At 42.2% G+C, this 21,434-nt stretch overlaps 2 protein-coding genes and 3 long non-coding RNA genes across 6 annotated transcripts in view; 1 reads left to right on the top strand and 4 right to left on the bottom strand.

The window, feature by feature from the left end:
* The window catches only part of LOC109420978 (zinc finger protein 60-like), a 70,533-nt gene that overhangs the window by 40,878 nt on the left and 8,221 nt on the right, over positions 1-21,434 (bottom strand). The window lies entirely within an intron of this gene.
* LOC134289097 (uncharacterized) lies at positions 484-1,374 on the top strand. Its single transcript, XR_009998270.1, has 2 exons — positions 484-919; positions 988-1,374. It is a non-coding gene; the product is annotated as an uncharacterized LOC134289097 (long non-coding RNA).
* On the bottom strand, positions 8,152-12,490 carry LOC134287760 (uncharacterized). The gene is made up of 3 exons (XR_009997521.1): positions 12,246-12,490; positions 10,819-12,186; positions 8,152-8,657 (listed from the first exon to the last, which is right to left on the bottom strand). It is a non-coding gene; the product is annotated as an uncharacterized LOC134287760 (long non-coding RNA).
* On the bottom strand, positions 12,494-13,340 carry LOC109411611 (uncharacterized). Its single transcript, XR_002130468.4, has 3 exons — positions 13,041-13,340; positions 12,575-12,980; positions 12,494-12,522 (listed from the first exon to the last, which is right to left on the bottom strand). It is a non-coding gene; the product is annotated as an uncharacterized LOC109411611 (long non-coding RNA).
* On the bottom strand, positions 15,294-21,306 carry LOC115270198 (uncharacterized). Of its 2 annotated transcripts, XM_062850604.1 has the most exons (3): positions 20,317-21,306; positions 18,746-19,762; positions 15,294-15,809 (listed from the first exon to the last, which is right to left on the bottom strand). In XM_062850604.1, exons 2-3 carry the CDS (start codon positions 19,755-19,757, stop codon positions 15,760-15,762), a joined length of 1,062 nt encoding a protein of 353 aa, XP_062706588.1. In that variant the 5' UTR covers positions 19,758-19,762; positions 20,317-21,306; the 3' UTR covers positions 15,294-15,759. The 2 variants fall into 2 exon arrangements, 1 of the variants encoding a protein (XP_062706588.1); XR_009997517.1 differs by lacking the exon at positions 18,746-19,762.

The following is a 21,434-nucleotide window of genomic DNA, read 5'->3' as shown; positions in this document are numbered from 1 at the left end:
ATAAATAATAGTAATTTCGTGTATACTTTTATTTCTGAGTGCACGAGAACGCAACGCTACCGCACCGCAACCGCGCCGCACCGTGTGCGGCACGCAATGTTAACACATGCCCCACAGGAACGCTGCGGCGACGCAGCGTGATTCACGCAGCGTCAATTAACGCTCGTGTGCATCGGCTCTGAGTAATGCTAATACAGACATAATGAAAAGCGCAAACGAATGTGTAAACATCTGCTTGTGTCGCATAAACGTGCACAATAGAGGTAATAAACTATAGAGGAAGAATGTCGCTGGCGTCACTGCCGAAACATCTCTTGCTGGCTGAAATAGGCCGGGCTATAAGTGTCAAAGCGAAAAAGTATGCAGTTTGACAGATAGATACCCGACATGTTTGCGAGCGAGAACAAAGGGAACATCAGCGACATTCGTCCTCTATAGTTTATTAACTCTATTGTAATGCTGTTTTTCTTTTTAAAGGGTAGTACCACAAACGAAGATACAGACGGAGCAGTAATCGTTTTTTTCGGTACCACTTTCATTTTCACGCTTTGGCGAGCCCCTCTTGCTTTGTGTAATTGCGCCGTATGGTGAACCCCTTGAACGGGCGAACTGAGCGAACTGTCAAAGCGACATGTCACCAACATGTTTGTTTACAGTTCTGCTTTTTGCTGCCGGAAAGTTTCGATTCGTTCTGCGAATGATTGAATATTAATAATTAATATTGTAATTTGTTGTTTTTGGGTACGTTTTGGGAACATTTTTGATCCTCATAATGTTGCGGCATTTTAGTACTCCACGAAAACGCAAACGAACCGGCTGGAAGCCCAATTGATCATTTGTGGCTGATAGTTCTCAGTAAATAACAACTGGTGCGACAGGCAGTGTGATGATTTGGCCAAGTGGAAACGTTATTTTGAAGGTGAGAATTTCGAATTGGGACAATTTTTATAATCAATAATTCAATTGTTTAAACATTTTTGTTTTCAGCTGTTTGAATCTGTACAAGGTTTGTTGTACATGTTGACCAAATCCTCTTCCAAAAAGTGCATCGTAAAGCCAGCTTATAGTCCAGCCAGCTTTCCGTCGACCAACTAGAAGTGATATCCAATTTGCCAAAATCAGTAACAAGGAGTCGCTGTTCACACGGTATCTGATCTCGATCAATAAAATTCTGTGGGAAAACAAGCACTGCGATCATGACATTACCCATCTGGTGGCCCCGAAGCAGATGGAAGAGGACACACGTTTTTACAACTTTATCCAATGAGGACTTGACCAACCGACAGATTCATGAACTGAAGGGCTTGATCGTCAACGCTCTAGGGGGTTTTGTTCGTCAATCGGAAAGCCGGATCGACTGACGGCAACTGGCCCGAAACACTGTTGCGTCAAATGTGGAAGTTGCACCATGAACACCTCCCTCGCCGACGGATGAATTTGCGAAATGTGCACCGGATTACGCGTTGAAATATGTTGGCAGCGTGGAAATGTTCAACGGTGTTCGGTACGGTGATGTGTGACAAGCGACCGCTGAATAAGTTCGGGAATCCAAACAATTGGTTCGTCATGCCAATGAATGTGACAAGCAGAAAATCGTCTATACGTTGCACATCATCGATGCAACGCTCCTGGGTGGTCTGGACTGGAAGTGTGTTACCTTTTTTTAACTCGACGAACGGTACATTCTCTGCAGTCCAAGTCATGAATCGATCGCTTGTCCATCATAATGCTTCCGCTGTTCGGCCGGACCCGGTCCACTGCAAGACTTTACTTCCGATGAGCTTAACAGCTAAACAGCGACACCAAAATGCTCGAAAACGACTTGGAGCGTTTGACGGGGTGGAAGATAAGCGGCTCTACATTCCCTCAGCGTCGCTCTTCGTGCGGAGTGTGTAGACCAATTCAAAGGAAGCTGAGAAGCAGATGGATTTTGGGAAGGCATTCGGTAGCAGAACCCTGTGGTCCTGAAGCAAAACCATGGCTGCACCCAGTCGGCGCAGCAATTCAAGGGGTCCAACGAACCGTGGATAATCTACAGGAATGATTTCGATGAGTGTATTGAGAAATACGCCGTTGAAGATTGAAGCTTGCTGTAAGGTCGTTTCGGAAACAAACTACGCAGTTCTTGAATTTCAGTATGTAGGGTATCAATATATTATTTATAAATGTTGTTAGGTACTTGACTTGAAATGAAGGCTTCTGTACCCAATATAAGGGGTCATCATGGACCCTCATGGAATAAAGTCTCTTGTACTTTACTAGGTTTAATCATCGCATGACTTTTTCATTGTTAACTTTAATTGGCTTCTTTCGTTGATATAAATACTACTCGAAGTAAGAAGGAGTAAGTAACGTAACGTAATAAATACGGTAGATAGATACGCAAGTGTGATTGTGTTGCTCAACTTATTCTGCGCGGCGTGTGGGGTGAGACGAGTCGAATGAGGTGACAAAAGTTTTGATTTGATTTACATTAGTCGTCTCACGCCACGTGAGACGAAACCGTCCGTCTCACCTCACACGTCACAAAGAATAAGCCTGAATGGCCCTCTGTTAATAAATTTCAATTTCTTTCATCGCTCGCTCGCGTATCTATCCACCGTATTCTTTCATGACTTTCCTTACTCCCTCTTACTTCGAGTAGTATTCAATTAATGATCTTTTGAACCCTCCCCTAAGCAAGTGAACAAGCGTAGAATTTATTGTTGCAGCAATATGAAATATTTATTGAAATGAAATTGAGCATTATTTCAACCGATTGCTCATACTACGAATGGAGTGATATGACAAAGCTCGATTTGTGTCGAGGTGCAAAATCTCTCTTCGTTTAAATCAAATGGAAAAGATTTATCACTTCGATATGTGAGTTGAGTTGCGTCACGTCACGCTATTCCTCTCGTATGAGCACATGTGCCAAAAGATATTACTTCACTATTGATCCTGATCACTCATGGTGGTTCGCAGGGCCGGAAGTAAAATATAGTTTCCACTGATTTATAAAGGGTTAAAAGCGAATCATTATGGACCTTACGAGCCTCCAGAAGTAAACTGTTTTAAAAGCTCAATTCCTGCATCAGCATGCAATTTGGGCGAACCTAATTAGAACAAAGTTTCTTCGAATGAAGCATAATGTGCTGCATCACCATGCATTTTAGGAGGACTTGGTGAACCAAATTAGAACAAAGCTTCTTTGAGTGAAGCATGATGACTTGCATCACCATGCATTTTTGGAGGACTTGGTGAACCTAGCCTGAACAAAGCTTCTTTGAGTAGAGCCTGATGACTTGCATCACCATTGTGCTTATTCTGCGAATGGAGTGACGTGAGAAAAGTCGGAGTCGTATATCGAGATGAGGAATCCACTCTCGAATGAAGTGACTCGCCGTGTAAATCAAATGGAGAGTCACTTCATTCGAGTCGAGATTTCTCACCTCGATATACGACTCCGATTTTTCTCACGTCACTCCATTCGCAGAATGAGCACACATGCATTTTAGGAGGACTTGGTGAACCTAGCCTGAACAAAGCTTCTTTGAGTGAAGCATGATGGCTTGCATCACCATGCATTTTAGGAGGACTTGGTGAACCAAATTAGAACAAAGCTTCTTTGAGTGGAGCATGATGACTTGCATCACCATGCATTTTAGGAGGACTTGGTGAACCAAATTAGAACAAAGCTTCTTTGAGTGAAGCATGATGACTTGCATCACCATGCATTTTTGGAGGACTTGGTGAACCTAGCCTGAACAAAGCTTCTTTGAGTGAAGCATGATGGCTTGCATCACCATGCATTTTAGGAGGACTTGGTGAACCAAATTAGAACAAAGCTTCTTTGAGTGGAGCCTGATGACTTGCATCACCATGCATTTTAGGAGGACTTGGTGAACCTAGCCTGAACAAATCTTCTTTGAGTGAAGCATGATGGCTTGCATCACCATGCATTTTAGGAGGACTTGGTGAACCAAATTAGAACAAAGCTTCTTTGAGTGGAGCATGATGACTTGCATCACCATGCATTTTAGGAGGACTTGGTGAACCAAATTAGAACAAAGCTTCTTTGAGTGAAGCATGATGACTTGCATCACCATGCATTTTTGGAGGACTTGGTGAACCTAGCCTGAACAAAGCTTCTTTGAGTGAAGCATGATGGCTTGCATCACCATGCATTTTAGGAGGACTTGGTGAACCAAATTAGAACAAAGCTTCTTTGAGTGGAGCCTGATGACTTGCATCACCATGCATTTTAGGAGGACTTGGTGAACCTAGCCTGAACAAATCTTCTTTGAGTGAAGCATGATGGCTTGCATCACCATGCATTTTAGGAGGACTTGGTGAACCAAATTAGAACAAAGCTTCTTTGAGTGGAGCATGATGACTTGCATCACCATGCATTTTAGGAGGACTTGGTGAACCTAGCCTGAACAAAGCTTCTTTGAGTGGAGCCTGATGACTTGCATCACCATGCATTTTAGGAGGACTTGGTGAACCTAGCCTGAACAAAGCTTCTTTGAGTGAAGCATGATGGCTTGCATCACCATGCATTTTAGGAGGACTTGGTGAACCTAGCCTGAACAAAGCTTCTTTGAGTGGAGCCTGATGACTTGCATCACCATGCATTTTAGAAGGACTTGGTGAACCAAATTAGAACAAAGCTGCTTTGAGTGGAGCATGATGACTTGCATCACCATGCATTTTAGGAAGACTTGGTGAACATATGCCTGAACAAAGCTTCTTTGAGTGGAGCCTGATGACTTGCATCACCATGCATTTTAGGAGGACTTGGTGAACCTAGCCTGAACAAAGCTTCTTTGAGTGGAGCCTGATGACTTGCATCACCATGCATTTTAGGTAGACTTGGTGAACCAAATTAGAACAAGGACTGGAGTGGAGGACTTGGTGAACCAATTTAGAACAAAGCTGCTTTGAGTGGAGCATGATGACTTGCATCACCATGCATTTTAGGAAGACTTGGTGAACCATGCCTGAACAAAGCTTCTTTGAGTGGAGCCTGATGACTTGTATCACCATGCATTTTAGGAGGACTTGGTGAACCTAGCCTGAACAAAGCTTCTTTGAGTGGAGCCTGATGACTTGCATCACCATGCATTTTAGGAGGACTTGGTGAACCAAATTAGAACAAAGCTGCTTTGAGTGGAGCATGATGACTTGCATCACCATGCATTTTAGGAGGACTTGGTGAACCTAGCCTGAACAAAGCTTCTTTGAGTGGAGCCTGATGACTTGGTGAACCAAATTAGAACAAAGCTGCTTTGAGTGGAGCATGATGACTTGCATCACCATGCATTTTTAGAGGACTTGGTGAACCTAGCCTGAACAAAGCTTCTTTGAGTGGAGCCTGATGACTTGCATCACCATGCATTTTAGGAGGACTTGGTGAACCAAATTAGAACAAAGCTTCTTTGAGTGGAGCATGATGACTTGCATCACCATGCATTTTAGGAGGACTTGGTGAACCAAATTAGAACAAAGCTTCTTTGAGTGAAGCATGATGACTTGCATCACCATGCATTTTTGGAGGACTTGGTGAACCAAATTAGAACAAAGCTGCTTTGAGTGGGGCATGATGACTTGCATCACCATGCATTTTAGGAAGACTTGGTGAACCTAGCCTGAACAAAGCTTCTTTGAGTGGAGCCTGATGACTTGCATCACCATGCATTTTAGGAGGACTTGGTGAACCAAATTAGAACAAAGCTGCTTTGAGTGGAGCATGATGACTTGCATCACCATGCATTTTAGGAGGACTTGGTGAACCTAGCCTGAACAAAGCTTCTTTGAGTGGAGCCTGATGACTTGCATCACCATGCATTTTAGGAGGACTTGGTGAACCAAATTAGAACAAAGCTGCTTTGAGTGAAGCATGATGACTTGCATCACCATGCATTTTTGGAGGACTTGGTGAACCTAGCCTGAACAAAGCTTCTTTGAGTGGAGCCTGATGACTTGCATCACCATGCATTTTAGGAGGACTTGGTGAACCAAATTAGAACAAAGCTTCTTTGAGTGGAGCATGATGACTTGCATCACCATGCATTTTAGGAGGACTTGGTGAACCAAATTAGAACAAAGCTTCTTTGAGTGAAGCATGATGACTTGCATCACCATGCATTTTTGGAGGACTTGGTGAACCTAGCCTGAACAAAGCTTCTTTGAGTGAAGCATGATGGCTTGCATCACCATGCATTTTAGGAGGACTTGGTGAACCAAATTAGAACAAAGCTTCTTTGAGTGGAGCCTGATGACTTGCATCACCATGCATTTTAGGAGGACTTGGTGAACCTAGCCTGAACAAAGCTTCTTTGAGTGAAGCATGATGGCTTGCATCACCATGCATTTTAGGAGGACTTGGTGAACCAAATTAGAACAAAGCTTCTTTGAGTGAAGCATGATGGCTTGCATCACCATGCATTTTAGGAGGACTTGGTGAACCAAATTAGAACAAAGCTTCTTTGAGTGGAGCATGATGACTTGCATCACCATGCATTTTAGGAGGACTTGGTGAACCAAATTAGAACAAAGCTTCTTTGAGTGAAGCATGATGACTTGCATCACCATGCATTTTTGGAGGACTTGGTGAACCAAATTAGAACAAAGCTGCTTTGAGTGGAGCATGATGACTTGCATCACCATGCATTTTAGGAGGACTTGGTGAACCTAGCCTGAACAAAGCTTCTTTGAGTGGAGCCTGATGACTTGCATCACCATGCATTTTAGGAGGACTTGGTGAACCTAGCCTGAACAAAGCTTCTTTGAGTGAAGCATGATGGCTTGCATCACCATGCATTTTAGGAGGACTTGGTGAACCAAATTAGAACAAAGCTTCTTTGAGTGAAGCATGATGGCTTGCATCACCATGCATTTTAGGAGGACTTGGTGAACCAAATTAGAACAAAGCTTCTTTGAGTGGAGCATGATGACTTGCATCACCATGCATTTTAGGAGGACTTGGTGAACCAAATTAGAACAAAGCTTCTTTGAGTGAAGCATGATGACTTGCATCACCATGCATTTTTGGAGGACTTGGTGAACCAAATTAGAACAAAGCTGCTTTGAGTGGAGCATGATGACTTGCATCACCATGCATTTTAGGAGGACTTGGTGAACCTAGCCTGAACAAAGCTTCTTTGAGTGGAGCCTGATGACTTGCATCACCATGCATTTTAGGAGGACTTGGTGAACCTAGCCTGAACAAAGCTTCTTTGAGTGAAGCATGATGGCTTGCATCACCATGCATTTTAGGAGGACTTGGTGAACCAAATTAGAACAAAGCTTCTTTGAGTGGAGCCTGATGACTTGCATCACCATGCATTTTAGGAGGACTTGGTGAACCAAATTAGAACAAAGCTGCTTTGAGTGGAGCATGATGACTTGCATCACCATGCATTTTAGGAGGACTTGGTGAACCTAGCCTGAACAAAGCTTCTTTGAGTGGAGCCTGATGACTTGCATCACCATGCATTTTAGGAGGACTTGGTGAACCAAATTAGAACAAAGCTGCTTTGAGTGGAGCATGATGACTTGCATCACCATGCATTTTAGGAGGACTTGGTGAACCTAGCCTGAACAAAGCTTCTTTGAGTGGAGCCTGATGACTTGCATCACCATGCATTTTAGGAGGACTTGGTGAACCAAATTAGAACAAAGCTGCTTTGAGTGGAGCATGATGACTTGCATCACCATGCATTTTTAGAGGACTTGGTGAACTTAGCCTGAACAAAGCTTCTTTGAGTGGAGCCTGATGACTTGCATCACCATGCATTTTAGGAGGACTTGGTGAACCAAATTAGAACAAAGCTTCTTTGAGTGGAGCATGATGACTTGCATCACCATGCATTTTAGGAGGACTTGGTGAACCAAATTAGAACAAAGCTTCTTTGAGTGAAGCATGATGACTTGCATCACCATGCATTTTTGGAGGACTTGGTGAACCAAATTAAAACAAAGCTTCTTTGAGTGGAGCATGATGACTTGCATCACCATGCATTTTAGGAGGACTTGGTGAACCTAGCCTGAACAAAGCTTCTTTAAGTGGAGCATGATGACTTGCATCACCATGCATTTTGGGAGGACTTGGTGAACCAAATTAGAACAAAGCTTCTTTGAGTGGAGCATGATGACTTGCATCACCATGCATTTTAGGAGGACTTGGTGAACCAAATTAGAACAAAGCTTCTTTAAGTGGAGCATGATGACTTGCATCACCATGCATTTTAGGAGGACGTGGTGAACCTAGCTAGAACACAGCTTCTTTGAGTGGAGCATGATGTCTTGCATCACCATGCAATTTGGGAGGAAGTGGTGAACCTTCTGAGTCAAATAAAAATTAGTGGAAGACTGTTTCAAGGACCACTGGAGGAACTCCATAAGTTTCAAGCATTCTGCGTCGCATTCTGAGAGAAAATGGTGACACTTATTAGCAACAAATTCAGATCACTATTGTAGAACCCTTAGATGTATAGGTTGTCTTGTTCAGAATCCTGGAGACTTTTCGGATGGATTATAGAGACCACAGAAACGCCCCACCCACCTAAGTATTTTTATTAAGATATGTGTATTTACTATCACAAGGCATTGACATCGAATCGGCAAGGATCCTCCATATAGGGCTGCTGGCAAACGATGGTCGACGGAAGTACCTAGAACGGGTTTAAAAATTAATTAACGGATAAACATGACGTCTTCTATAATTGAAAACTGTGTGATAAACTCGAGGATAAACTAGTCTTTTTTCCTTTGAACCATGGGCGGATCTTCTCAACGGACACCCGGACAGAAGTGTGGGGTTAAGGACCGTCTTCTACAAAAAATAAAAAAAAGTAGTGTATGTGAGGTGCATACACTACAGAAGCCAGGACTACTCTTTCGACCCACTAAACAACATCACCAAACCCTTCGTCTCTCCGGAACCACCAAGAAGGCGTTGCTTCAGAGAAAACGTTAAACTAGGCCTTGGATAGAAAAGAACGTAATCCTTCTGAAGCAATTTATCAGACGTGCACGGATGAGGTGGCATCCAAGAAGATACTGCTGTAAATTGACCCGGAAGGATACGGTAGAAAACGTGAAGATTTGATTTTGTAGCAGGGTCTTGTCAGGTCTTGTTTTTGTAGTAAGGTGACCTAACTGACTAAGTTCTCGACAATTTGTCAGTTACTTGCCGTAGTTTCCAAACTTAGGTTGCTTTAGTGCTTTGCGATTTGTCTTGTCAAACGAATTATTGTAGTCTCTACTTTATTCAAGTGTTATGTCAAAATGTTATTTTCATTATGTTGGGAATTGCTGATCAATATGCTTATGCGCCATTTTTTGTTGACCGACTCACTTACTTCAACTGATAATGCACTAACTTCAAAACTGATGAACTATTACATCAAACACGTTTTGCTCCCAGATCCTGGTAATGCACCGCAATATCATCAAATTGTCCTATCAATCCTAGCTGTACAAAACATGTCATACTCTCTCGCTCTTAATATAAATACTAACAATACTAACATAAAATTATCTGTTCAGTTAGTAAAAGAAGTAATCGTACAAATTGTCGAGTCGAGACGCATTGACGTCAACAATGCGTCTTGTTGATCACGCGTTGGCTTCGAAACTAAAAACACAATTAAGTGTTAATAAAACATGTTACCACGTATAAAATCAAATATCTATTTATACATATGTGCAATTAGAATACAGCAAATATTTTTGCTAGCCTCCTCCTTTCTCTCACCCAACCTCCCAAACAAACACGAGAAAGAGCGGGATGCAAGAGGGGGTCTGTGCCTCCTCTTTCATCCCTCTCCCCCTCTCGTCCGCTTAGGAGAGTGAGAGAGAAAAAGAAAAAGCCAGCTACGCCAATGTAGTAGAGACAGGTACTGAGCCATGTCAGTTCCTCCAGCACTACTTTTATAGTCCACTGTGTTAGGTCATGCGACAGTGCCTAAATTCATGCTGGAGGAAAGGCAAAATCAAGCGTGTGAATAGACAACAGTGTGATTATTTATAGTCGGATAGGGTCACGTTGGACAGGATGGAGTCTGATAAAAAGGAAATTATTTGAGACGTATATTTATTCAATTATTATTCTAATTATTGATTAACTACACTACTATTATTCTAATTATTAGTTTACTACAACGCTTGACAATAAACAATAAACCAAATCCAAGCTGACCAGTTTGGCACCTTGCTAGGGGAACTTGGCCGTGTATCCACAGCTCAGGGGTTAACTCCATACCGTCAATAATGCAAATTGTCAATTAAACTCTTTTGTGATACTTTGACAGAATATTATTTGGAGTAATCTTCTGAGACACACAATCCGGGCAAATTGGATTGTAAGATAATCAGTGCCCTTTCAGCACCAGGTGTCACATCACGATCATTAATATACAGGAGTATAAAAATTACAAGATGTGATGGCCGGAAGAATACAGTGTCGAACAAAACTACTGTTTCGTCCGACACTAACTCCCCCCAAGGGAATTAGGTATAGTATTTTTTTTATTATTCGTTTCGTTTGAACGATCTAGGGTCTGGGACCATTTGAGTAGGGGGACCTATTTTGGGCACTTGCTACTATAACTCATTCAATTTCAATTCGATTGACTTGAATTTTTGATCATGGCTAGATACTGTACCTTGTACGTATCTGACCGTGTCCCAAAAATCAAGTCAATCGGTTGAAAATTGACTGAGTTATGGCTGCAAGTGTCCAAAATAGGTTCCTCTGTCCAAATGGTCCTAGACCCTATTATTATTTTCAAATGAGTACAATAAAAAAAAATCTGCATAATTCTTACATACCTTCGCCGTCACTGTTGTAGCTCATCTGATAGCATCTGATAGCAGCATCTGGTCGGCTATGCTGTGGATTGGGTGAGCTCTGTCTTCCCCCACTGGTTGGATCACCATTGTCCGGGATCGGTGCTGTTGGTTTTGCATCCGCTGTGGCATATGTCCCTGACTCATACTGCTGCTGTGATGATTTTTGCTGCTGGAAACAATCGTACTTGCCACCAAGCCCACCACCAGTAGAAGATACGGTATTGATGGATCCGCCGTTGTTGGAACTGGAGCTTTGCAGCGAAGACGACGGCGAAGGGGACATCATGAAAGGACGCCCGGCTGTCACGTTGCTGTATCCTTGCGACTAGGGGTGGGATTGGGTGGTGATGATAGGATGAAACGAAAGCGAAGCTGAACTGTGTGGTACTATCGCAAAAACCTCCGGATTTGACCAGGTTGGCGTACGTTTTCGGATAGATAGCGGTCGCTGCTAAGGCCTTTCGTTCATGAAAATCGCTAGCTTCCGCTGGAGTAGGATCGTTCATGGAGGCAGTTCAGTTCGTCACAGACAAAGAGCTTGGAATAGGTTCCTGTTCAGCGATTGGTGTTGTATGGATTGCTGGAAAACAGTCTGTTGCGTAATGGTGGAGGGTTGTTGCATTTGCTGGGACCGCTGAACAGTTTGTTGAGGGGCTAACTGCTGAGGTTGGGCACTTGTTGTTGCTAGGTGACATGTAGGACCGGAACATTTGTTGGCATACCGGTAGCGATGTTTATAACCTGCTGAATAACGGTGATCAGATTTTGCGGAGGAACCGAGAGCTGAGGAGTCGTTTGAGTCGGAACGGTTTCCAGCAGATAATCATGAACTCCATTTAGTTGTTGTTGCTCTAGTTGCTACGATTGTTCAGCCTGTTGGGGTTGGCCGTAGCTGGGGATGATTCTGGTCGGAGCAGCACCCAAAACTTCCGCGGGATAGTACAGCACAGCTGCTACGAGGTTGTTCGTCTGTCCCACATCCGGAGCTGCGCCATTAGAATTAGAAGCAACAGCGTTCGTCTGCACCGACTGCAGAACGATCATTCTTATTGAGCTCGTCGTCGCAGTAAATGTCCTGATAGAGGAAGATATCATCATACGCGTAATACTTTTTCGGCGATTGGGTGGCGAACACGAAGGTTTACGTGATACGGTGCATCGCCATCGTTGGACAGCTCGCCGATCACCTGGGCAACCACGTCGTTACCGATGGCAGCCTGCGAATTCATCTGGCTAATCTTGAAATGACAAACGCGAAAGTTGCTGGATCTTGTTGGGGATCTACTTCTGGCCGATCACCTTCGTGTCCAAACCACCATGACCAAGCTCGACAAGTTGTTTAAGAATCTGTTGGGATACAAAGAGGGTATATTAATTTTGTTTTTGTAGTTACTAAATGTACTTACTTTATTTGCTTATTTTGTATTCCTCTCCAAGGCTCACGTGCAGCTTTCCATCTTCTCAACTGCAGCATACTCCTTGGTGGTATTCAGCTGCAGGTCGGACCACTTGAATGTCGAAAGTAATCGCAGAGCACTCCAGATGCCATCCCAGGCTCCCCTTTCCCCATGTGCTGATCCATCATGGTTCACCTGGTTCACCCGCTTTGCTGTTTTTCCTCACGGCAAAATCGTTTCGCTTTTTGCACAGACGATCCGTCGCCTAGGCATCTCCGTAAGCTTCCTAAATGAAATCAAAATCAAATCAACTTCACCATGCTTGGCAATTGACATACCTGTGATTTATGAAATTTTTAACGTGTTCTTCCTCGTTTCCTCCACCCCAACGTCGGCCTTTTCGAAGTTCCCGTCGATATATCCGAAGTGCCTCTCCAGGCCTCACAGCGACCGCATCCTCACGGATCTCGTAGAATTTGCCTTCCCTGGCTATCTTGGAGAAGAGCAGAATGTTCTTGCTGTGGTGTGGCTCACACCCCATCACAACAATGTCAGGTGTTGCGGTTACCCGGGAGGGCACCAACGATCAAGGATTTGATCGATTCTACGGCAGGGATGTGGAGATGATGTGGCATACCGCACGGTTTCTGCTGGAACTTCTCACGCTGCGACGTCTGCTGTGAATACGCGAGCTATTGGCACTCCAGAACCGCTTAACCTGGCGCTTTTGTGCGCTAGCATTACCTGAATTATAAAAACAACAATTAATAGTAAAAGTAATGATGATAAGTATAAAATACTTACGAAAACAAGAGCAATAATACAAAAAAAAAACTCCAGCAATCGAATCTTATGAAAAGTTAAAAAGGGAGCACAACAACAACAAACTTTTGCCGCGGCGGTGGTGACGGAGTCGGCGGAGCCAAACAGGCGAAACGGGCGAAACTGTCAAAATTTTGTCAGGAGGGGTAAACCGATGCGTAAAAAACAACCGAAAAATGGTAATAACTAGCCCCCTCGTTAAACTTCTGCCCAACAAAGAAGAAGAAAACATGGTACCGAAAATTTTTAGTGGTTTGTACCGCACTCTTACGTCTGTATAAATTCGTCTGTGGTAGTACGCACCTGATAAGTACTGTGGAAAAAGATAGGTCAAGGAACGGTCAAGAAATGATTTCACAGTTAAAATTTCTTGAGCGGTCCGCAGCTGGAAAGAAATGAAAATTGTGTAACGCTCGTAACGCCTGCCGGGCATATCAAATGGAGCTGTCGCTTTTCCTTGCGGAAAAGTATTCCGTTCAATTATTCCTCAAGGAAAAGTGACATTTCTTCCCATACTAATCAGATGTCAAAATTCCTTTGGTAATTAGAGGGATTTTTTCTGGAGTGCTTTTCTTACCAGGTGCGTACTAGACTTTAAAGCCTAGTATGCACCTGGTAAGAAAAGCACTCAAGAAAAAATCCCTCTAATTACCAAAGGAATTTTGACAACTGATTAGTATGGGAGGAAATGTCAGTTTTCCTTGAGGAATAATTGAACGGAACATTTTTCCGCAAGGAAAAGTGACAGCTCCATTTGATTTGCCCGGCAGGTGTTACGAGCGTTACACAATTTTTATTTCTTTTCAGCTGCGGACCGCTCAAGAAATTTTGACAACGAAATTCTTACTTGACCGTTTCTTGTCCTATCCTTTTTCACAGTACTTTTCAGGTGCGTACTTAACCTGGGTTAGAACTGGATTGGCGGAAAATGTGTAAACAAACAACGTCAAACCGAAGTCGGGTTGGGGTTGAAACTGTGATCTGATCCAGTTCCAACCCAGGTTGGAACTGGATAATAAAGAAAAACGGCATAACAGTACATCTCTATATTGTCGTCGCGGTTGAAACCCGAAGTTTTCCCACACCCGACAATCGAATTTTCTCAAAATCCATACGTGAAACCTAACGTCGGACATAGTGCGCTGGACAGCGGACCTGGCCTTCTATCCAGCGCACTGTGCCCGACGTACGTCCGACACACGGTTTAGGAGAAAAATCGATTTTCGCGTGTCAAAAATTCCGATTTTCAACTGCACGGACAATACCTATTTTCTCTGGCCAAAACCTCGCGCTCATGTCACTTTCGCCCGTATATAAACTCAATCTACACGCTAACCCCCAGTTACCCAGATTGGTGTCAAAGCGACCCAGATTGAGCAAAACTGCAGTTACTCTAATCTGAGTAAAGGCACCTTTACTCAAATCTGGGTTACCGATGTTGGTGGCAAAATCTGGGTAAACGGTACCCAGCTCCTCCGGGGCCATGATTTTGTTAATTTATTTCCAATTTTGATTTAAAATAAAAAGCTCCCAATTTCCATGTACTGCTGACTTACCTGATGCAGGAAAACAATAACATCACTATTTCCCGTCATTTATTAGCATATTTTTCGTGAAAACGTCGAAAACATTCTCAATTTGCAGCGTACTCCTTGACCGCCGCCATGCCTTCATGCCGCAAAGTGACAAAGTGTCGATTACCCAGATCTTTACCCTGATTCAACAAATCTGGGTTTTCGGGTTACCCGTATTTTGACAACTACTAATAACATTTTTATATCCGCGAATAGGTTTTACTGAGGTGAACTGAGCAATTACCGGGAACCGACTTTTGATAATTAAACCACACGATGGTAGATTTCGGAGCTGTTGATGAAAGACGTCTAAGTCGCAAAGCAGTTCGAGTTGAAAGAGACCGACAGCCGCCGGCTCATGTTTATTTAAGTGGTCTAGGTAGCAGACCGTTTACTATAATTCTGAAGCTCGATTAGAATAGGTCGTATGTGCTTTCGTCGGTATAAATTTCGATCAGTTCATTTTAGTTATTGTAGCAATATGGATGATATTTTGGTGGCTTTTGATAATGGAAACGAAAGCCTGTTTTGTAAGGAATCAGTTGTATGTATCAATTTTGTTAACTTTAAACCGTTTCCGCAATAATAAGCGAATCCAACTGACTGAGTTTTATATCGACGAAAGCACATACGACCTATTCAAATCGAGCTCCAGAATTCTTTTTTATAGCATACACACATATTTGTTTTTAGCACATATGAAGTACATATTAGTCCTTCCTTTTTTCGAGCTAATAGCTTATCTATTATTTTACAAAAATTCATTTTATCGATAATTTTAACAAACAGTTCATTTGATCATTTAACATTAAAAATATTCGAATTCACTTTTATGATTAGTTCTTCTTGTTCTCTTCGACCGCCTCGGCAGGCCATCGAGCACCAGGTTGGCATCAGACTTCCGCTTTCGATTCGGCTTAACAACTTGAGATTCGACACCGCGCAATTCGCACTCCGGGAAACCCCGGAAAGGCTCCTCGCTCGGCTCTTCCTCGTGACTCGTTTCTCGTGGTGTTGATGTTGATGGTAAACGTGATGATGGCAGTGATGGACCAGGGTTATCGACAGTGCGATCGACATGCACCACCATCCTTCTTCGCGCACGGCCGTTCGCATCGTCTATGAGCTTAACTTGAGTTCGGTGCGCCGTGGTGATTATACCGCTTCCAATCGTAATCTGTAAAATATTTTTACAGAAACGTTTTACAAAATACGCCTTCAACCATTTAGCCTGATGATGAGGATTGCTATTCTTGTACCATAACGCATCACCCGCCATCAGACTATCCAAAGGATCTTTAGTAGGTTCTTTTCCAATATCATTATGTGATCCAGTGGTTAGTTCATCATTACGCGTATGATTTGTTAATGGTACTTGTTTATTAGTTTGTCGCTTAGGATTAATCAAATCGATTAACAATTTAGGAGTATAACTTAAAACTTTTTCGGAAGGAAAGCTACCATCCATCGTCACATTATTTCTAAAATTTATTAAAAACAGGCTAATAAGATCCTCCAATTCTATGCTTAAGAGTCCTGGGTCAAGAAGAAACTTTTTCAATACATCTTTTACCGTACGAACTAGTCTCTCCGCCTGGCCATTACTAGCAGGGTTGTATGGAGGACTGTTTAGGACCCGTATTCCTTGCCTCTCAAGAAAGTTTTTAAAATCATGAGAATTAAATGGAGGACCGTTATCAGACACTAAGGTATCTGGAAACCCAAATCTAGCAAAATATGCTAACAGTACTTTCACAACTTGTTTACATGTAGTTCCATTTTTCATCCACTCAACTTCCACCCATTTTGAAAAACTATCAACGATTAACAAAAATACGTGATGCTTAAAGTAGAAAAAATCTATGTGTACTCTACCAAATGGTCTTGTGGAAGGAATCCATTTGGTGTCTATTTTCGGCTTTGGGTACACTGCCATACTAGCACAAGTATCACATGCACTAACAAACTTTTCTATATCAGCATTTATACCGTTCCAATACACCGAGCGTCTTGCCAGTTGCTTCATTTTTACGATTCCACCATGGTTGGCATGCAACAATTTCAAAATTTCATGCTGCAATTGCTGTGGTATTATTACTCTATCCTGGTATAGTAAACAGTCGTCTACCACTTCCAATTCATGTTGATTAGCAAAAATATTCATGAATTGTTTTTCGATTCGTTCTGGCCAACCATGGTTCAAGAAAGTCAATATCTTTTGTAAAAATGCGTCAGTTTTCGTATGCTTAGCAATAACAGTGAAATCAACTGGACAAATTTTGCTGAAGTTAATGCTTTTGATGCAATCTAAATCAAGCTCTTTTGGAACCGACTGCTCTAATGGGAATCGCGAACAAAAATCCGCATTACCCATTTTTGCAGACGGCCTGTACTGGATTTCGAAATCATATATCGACAACTCAAGTATATAACGCTGAAGTCTTGTCACAAGCATTGCATTTTTACCTTCTTTCCCAAATATTCCAACTAGTGGTTTGTGGTCAGTGAATACCGTAAACTTTTGTCCATACAGATACTTATGGAACTTTTTGATTGTGCATACAAGTGCCAGCGCTTCCAAGTGAAGAATTGGGTATTTCTTCTGGGCAGAATTTAGTGAAAAGGAAGTAAAACAAATGGGTTTCTCTACTCCGTCAACAGAATGTGCAATAACTCCACCAAGCCCATAGCCAGAAGCATCAGAGACTACAACAATTGGTTTCCTGGGATCATAAAATTCGAGAAAATCAGTTTCAAGAAGTAAGTACTTTGAGTTTTTAAAAGCCTTGTCGCATTCATCATTCCATACAAATTTAACATCCTTCTTCAACAAGTTATACAAGCAATATAACTTGGAAGACAATCCAGGAATGAATCTGTTGTAATAATTTACTAAACCTAAAAATGACTTCAACTCAGTAACATTTTTAGGCGTTTTAGCATTTTTAATCGTGTCTATCTTACTAGCACACGGCGACAACCCTTTTTCGCTAATTTTATGACCCAAGTATTCTAAGCTGTTCACGAAGAATTTACATTTTTCCCAATTAACCTTTATATTTGCTTTGGACAATCTATCCAAAACAATAAGAAGTTTTCGTTGACAGTCTTCAAAATTAACTCCAGCTATGAGAACATCATCCAAATAGACAAAAACCCCATCAATTCCTTGCAAAACCTGTTCCATTATCTGTTGAAAAATAGCTGCACTAGAGGAAGCCCCTTGTGGCAGTCTATTGTAAGTAAAAAGACCTTTTATGGTGTTAATTACCATGAATTTTCTAGAACGTTTTGTTAATGACAACTGTGTATATGCTCCCTCTAAATCGAGAGCACAGAAAACAGTATATCCTGCCAAACCAGCAAAAAGGTCCTGAGCAACAGGTAAAGGGTATGTATTAGGAATGATGAGTTTGTTTACTGATACTTTACAGTCAATGACTAAACGAATATCGTCATTCTTTTTCCTAACAACTATAACAGGAGATGCCCATTCACTTGTTTGTATAGGAGTTATAACATTCTGTTTTTCTAACCTATCTAAGTATTCTAAAACTTTATCCCTCAATCTGTAGGGAACGTCATAAAATTTCTTAAAAATCGGTTTGTCTGTTTTTAAAACCAACTCGGCTTCATAACCTTTAATGGGAGTTGAGAAATCTTTTATGAAAACATCAGAAAATTTGTTCCTAACATAATTCATCACGTCTTTGTTCTTGCTGTCAATTAAACTGTTAACCATTACTTGTCTGTCAAAATAACATCGCCAATCTGGAAAGAAAACATCTAACCAGGTTCTCCCTAATAAAGGAACAAAGTCATGATCACAATCCAAAACTATAAGTTTCAATTTTGCCTTTATATTCCGAAACTCAACCGAAACAACAACTTCCCCAGCAATTTTCAATCTGGAACCGTTTACCACTATTAAATTATTTAAACTTTTCTCAATGGGAACATCAAATTTAGCCAAATATAACTTCTTCCCAATCACAGAAACAGCGGAGCCACTATCAATCTCCATTTGCAAATTGATTCCTTGAATTGTTAGTTCTAGTAAACATGGATGACTTATATTGTTAACAGACAAAACATGCATGCATTGTAATTCACCTTTATCGGAATCATCACTCTTTTCGTCCCAGGAAATACGATTCATCATACTGGACAAGGTACTTGTCTCAGGCTCCTCCATATTCACGTTGTTGATCGGGTCTTTCTTATACTGTTTCAACTTGAAACACTTCCTTCGGACGTGTCCAACTACCCCACAATAGCTGCACACCCTTTGATCGAAGACCAGCTGCCTACCGGTTCTGCTATCCGCTCGCTGATTGCTTGCACCCTGGTATCTGTTCCGATGTTCTTGGAATCGCACTTGCCTGGACTGTCTGGATTGTGAAGTATGGTTTCTACGGTCGTTGTAGCCATAGGAATTTGCGCTAGGCTGACTACCTCGTACAGGAGAAACGGACGGAGGATTGAAACCTAGCCGACTTTTGACTGGTCCTCGGTTTTGAGCTAACTGTTTTACACGCTGCAAGAGAGCTCCTCGCCCACCAACAATGGAAGCAATTTGCCCTAAGGAACCGTCCTGTGTCAATGCTCTCGCATTGGAAGTAGCCATTTCCCATGTTGTCACCATCTTCTCAACCTGAACCAAGTTAAGTTTTTCGCTATCCTCAGCCAATAATTTCTGTTTTAAATTGTCATCCGACAAACCAATCAAAATGCGATCTACTATGCGGTCCTGCTTGTCGTTCTTAAAATTGCAGTATTCCGCTTGGAGTTTCAGCGAGAAAACAAAATCACTGGCTGTCTCACCAGGTTGTTGAACCCTGGAGCCAAATTTGTAACGTTGGATTAACGCGGAATCCGTTTTGTCCAGCTTTTGCTTCAGCTTTTCGATCAATTCATCAAAAGGTGCTGCATCAAGTAACTCATCACTAAGATACAAGCTCTGAGCTACCTCGAATAGAAAATCTCCTCCTAATAAGAACATTTGATCCTTTCTGTCCGCTTCTTCTACTTTATTCACGCGAAAATGGTATCCTAGGCGCTTGAACCATGACGCAAACGATTGTCCTTTGCGGTACGGATCAATATTTGGCGCAACGTGAGACATCGTTTCTATAAATTTTAAAACCAATGAAAAAAGTTTCAGTAAAAGCAGATATTTAACTTAAAACCAAATAAAAGCAGAATATTAAAGCAAAATTGTGTAGCACGAAACTATAATCGGTTTAAAAAAAATCTTTAAAATTATTCAATATTGCAAATGGCACATCCGCCAATTATGCGGTTTACCCAGGCCCGGATTAAGGATTGTGGGGGCCCGGGGCCCGAGCGGATGTGGAGGCCCCTCGGAGAGATGACCAATAATGTTTTTCCTTATTTTCGAACAGTTCTTGAGCAATATGAAAAATAAAGTTACTGTTAGCAACCAAAAAAGGTTTATGTGGGGGCCCCTAAAATGTGGGGGCCCGGGGCCCGGGCCCCCCCGGCCCCCCCTTAGATCCGGCCCTGGGTTTACCACAGCCGTTTACGGCTTATTGTTCAATATGAACACACAAAGCACTTTTTCATGAACAATACAATTCACTGTTAAAATTAACACTTGTGCACACAATAGAAACAATTCTTAAGCATTGATAAAATAAGAGGAAGAAAATAAAACGACTTACCAAAGGCGATTCGACCTATTTCCGGTACCTGGCAACTTCACCAGAAAGGTCACGACGGACGCACACTCCAGCAAGAGGAAGGAAAATCGTCCGGTAGTCCGGGCTTTGATCAACGAAATCGTCACCGCAAACGTCACGGCCAGTCAGCAACAATCAACTTCCAGACGGAACGAGTCTTCACACTACGAAACGGCCTAACAGCTGCAAAAATGCCGAGCCGTACCGATGGACTTCTACACCTTCGTTAAATATAAAGAAAAATCTCATTTAATATGATTTAAAACACTTCTCATTCCGTAGAATCACCAAAATTCACTAAAAACAAAATAGCGTTACGGTGCAATTTATGCTAAAAAATCACAACCGATTCTCTCCGTGTATCGTCTTTTCCTCTTCACTTTTTGTTTCAATGAAAACAATCACTGATTTGCTTTTAATGCCACACAATGGCGTTGCAAAAAGACTAATGAGCGCTTACCTCTACCGCTTCTGCGAAACGCCCTTCGCGGGTTACAAATAATGCCTACCGCCACCAACGAAATCCGTAGCGTCGTCGACCGGCAATTCGCAGCCTTCTCTGGATGGCTAATCCACCGCTGCAGCGTCGACACAATGTGACCAACGAACACTTTATCCGCTTGCTGTAATCTGCTACCGCCAGCGGTCCGAAAAATGCAGGAGATTCGGCGTTTTGTTCGTATCACGAAATCTGCTGCTGCTGATACGGTCCCAGAGTGAGACTGGCTGATGCAATCGGCTGTTGTCGGCACTACGGTGAATTCGCCGCCGCTGGTTTGTTCTCACACAGCCCACTTTCACCAAGGGGGAAAACACAACCACTGTCCGGCTAGAGTTCACACCAGCGAAATTCGCGATTTTTGTTTCGTTTTCACACGCGCACTATTTTACGTTCACTTTTCTCGTCGCCAACTTTTATATCCGCGAATAGGTTTTACTGAGGTGAACTGAGCAATTACCGGGAACCGACTTTTGATAATAGGCTCCTAAAGTCCTATCGAGTTTCTTGTTTTGAACCACAATATATGGTTCAAGAGTACATATTTACTCAATTTTTGACGTTTTTATTAACCGTAGTTGAAAATATATAATTTTTATTT

The sequence above is a fragment of the Aedes albopictus genome, chromosome 2, assembly GCF_035046485.1.
Source record: "Aedes albopictus strain Foshan chromosome 2, AalbF5, whole genome shotgun sequence".
NCBI classification, from domain to species: domain Eukaryota; kingdom Metazoa; phylum Arthropoda; class Insecta; order Diptera; family Culicidae; genus Aedes; species Aedes albopictus.
The sequence above is the reverse complement of the archived record's forward strand: the minus strand, read 5'-3'. Positions and strand labels throughout refer to the sequence as shown.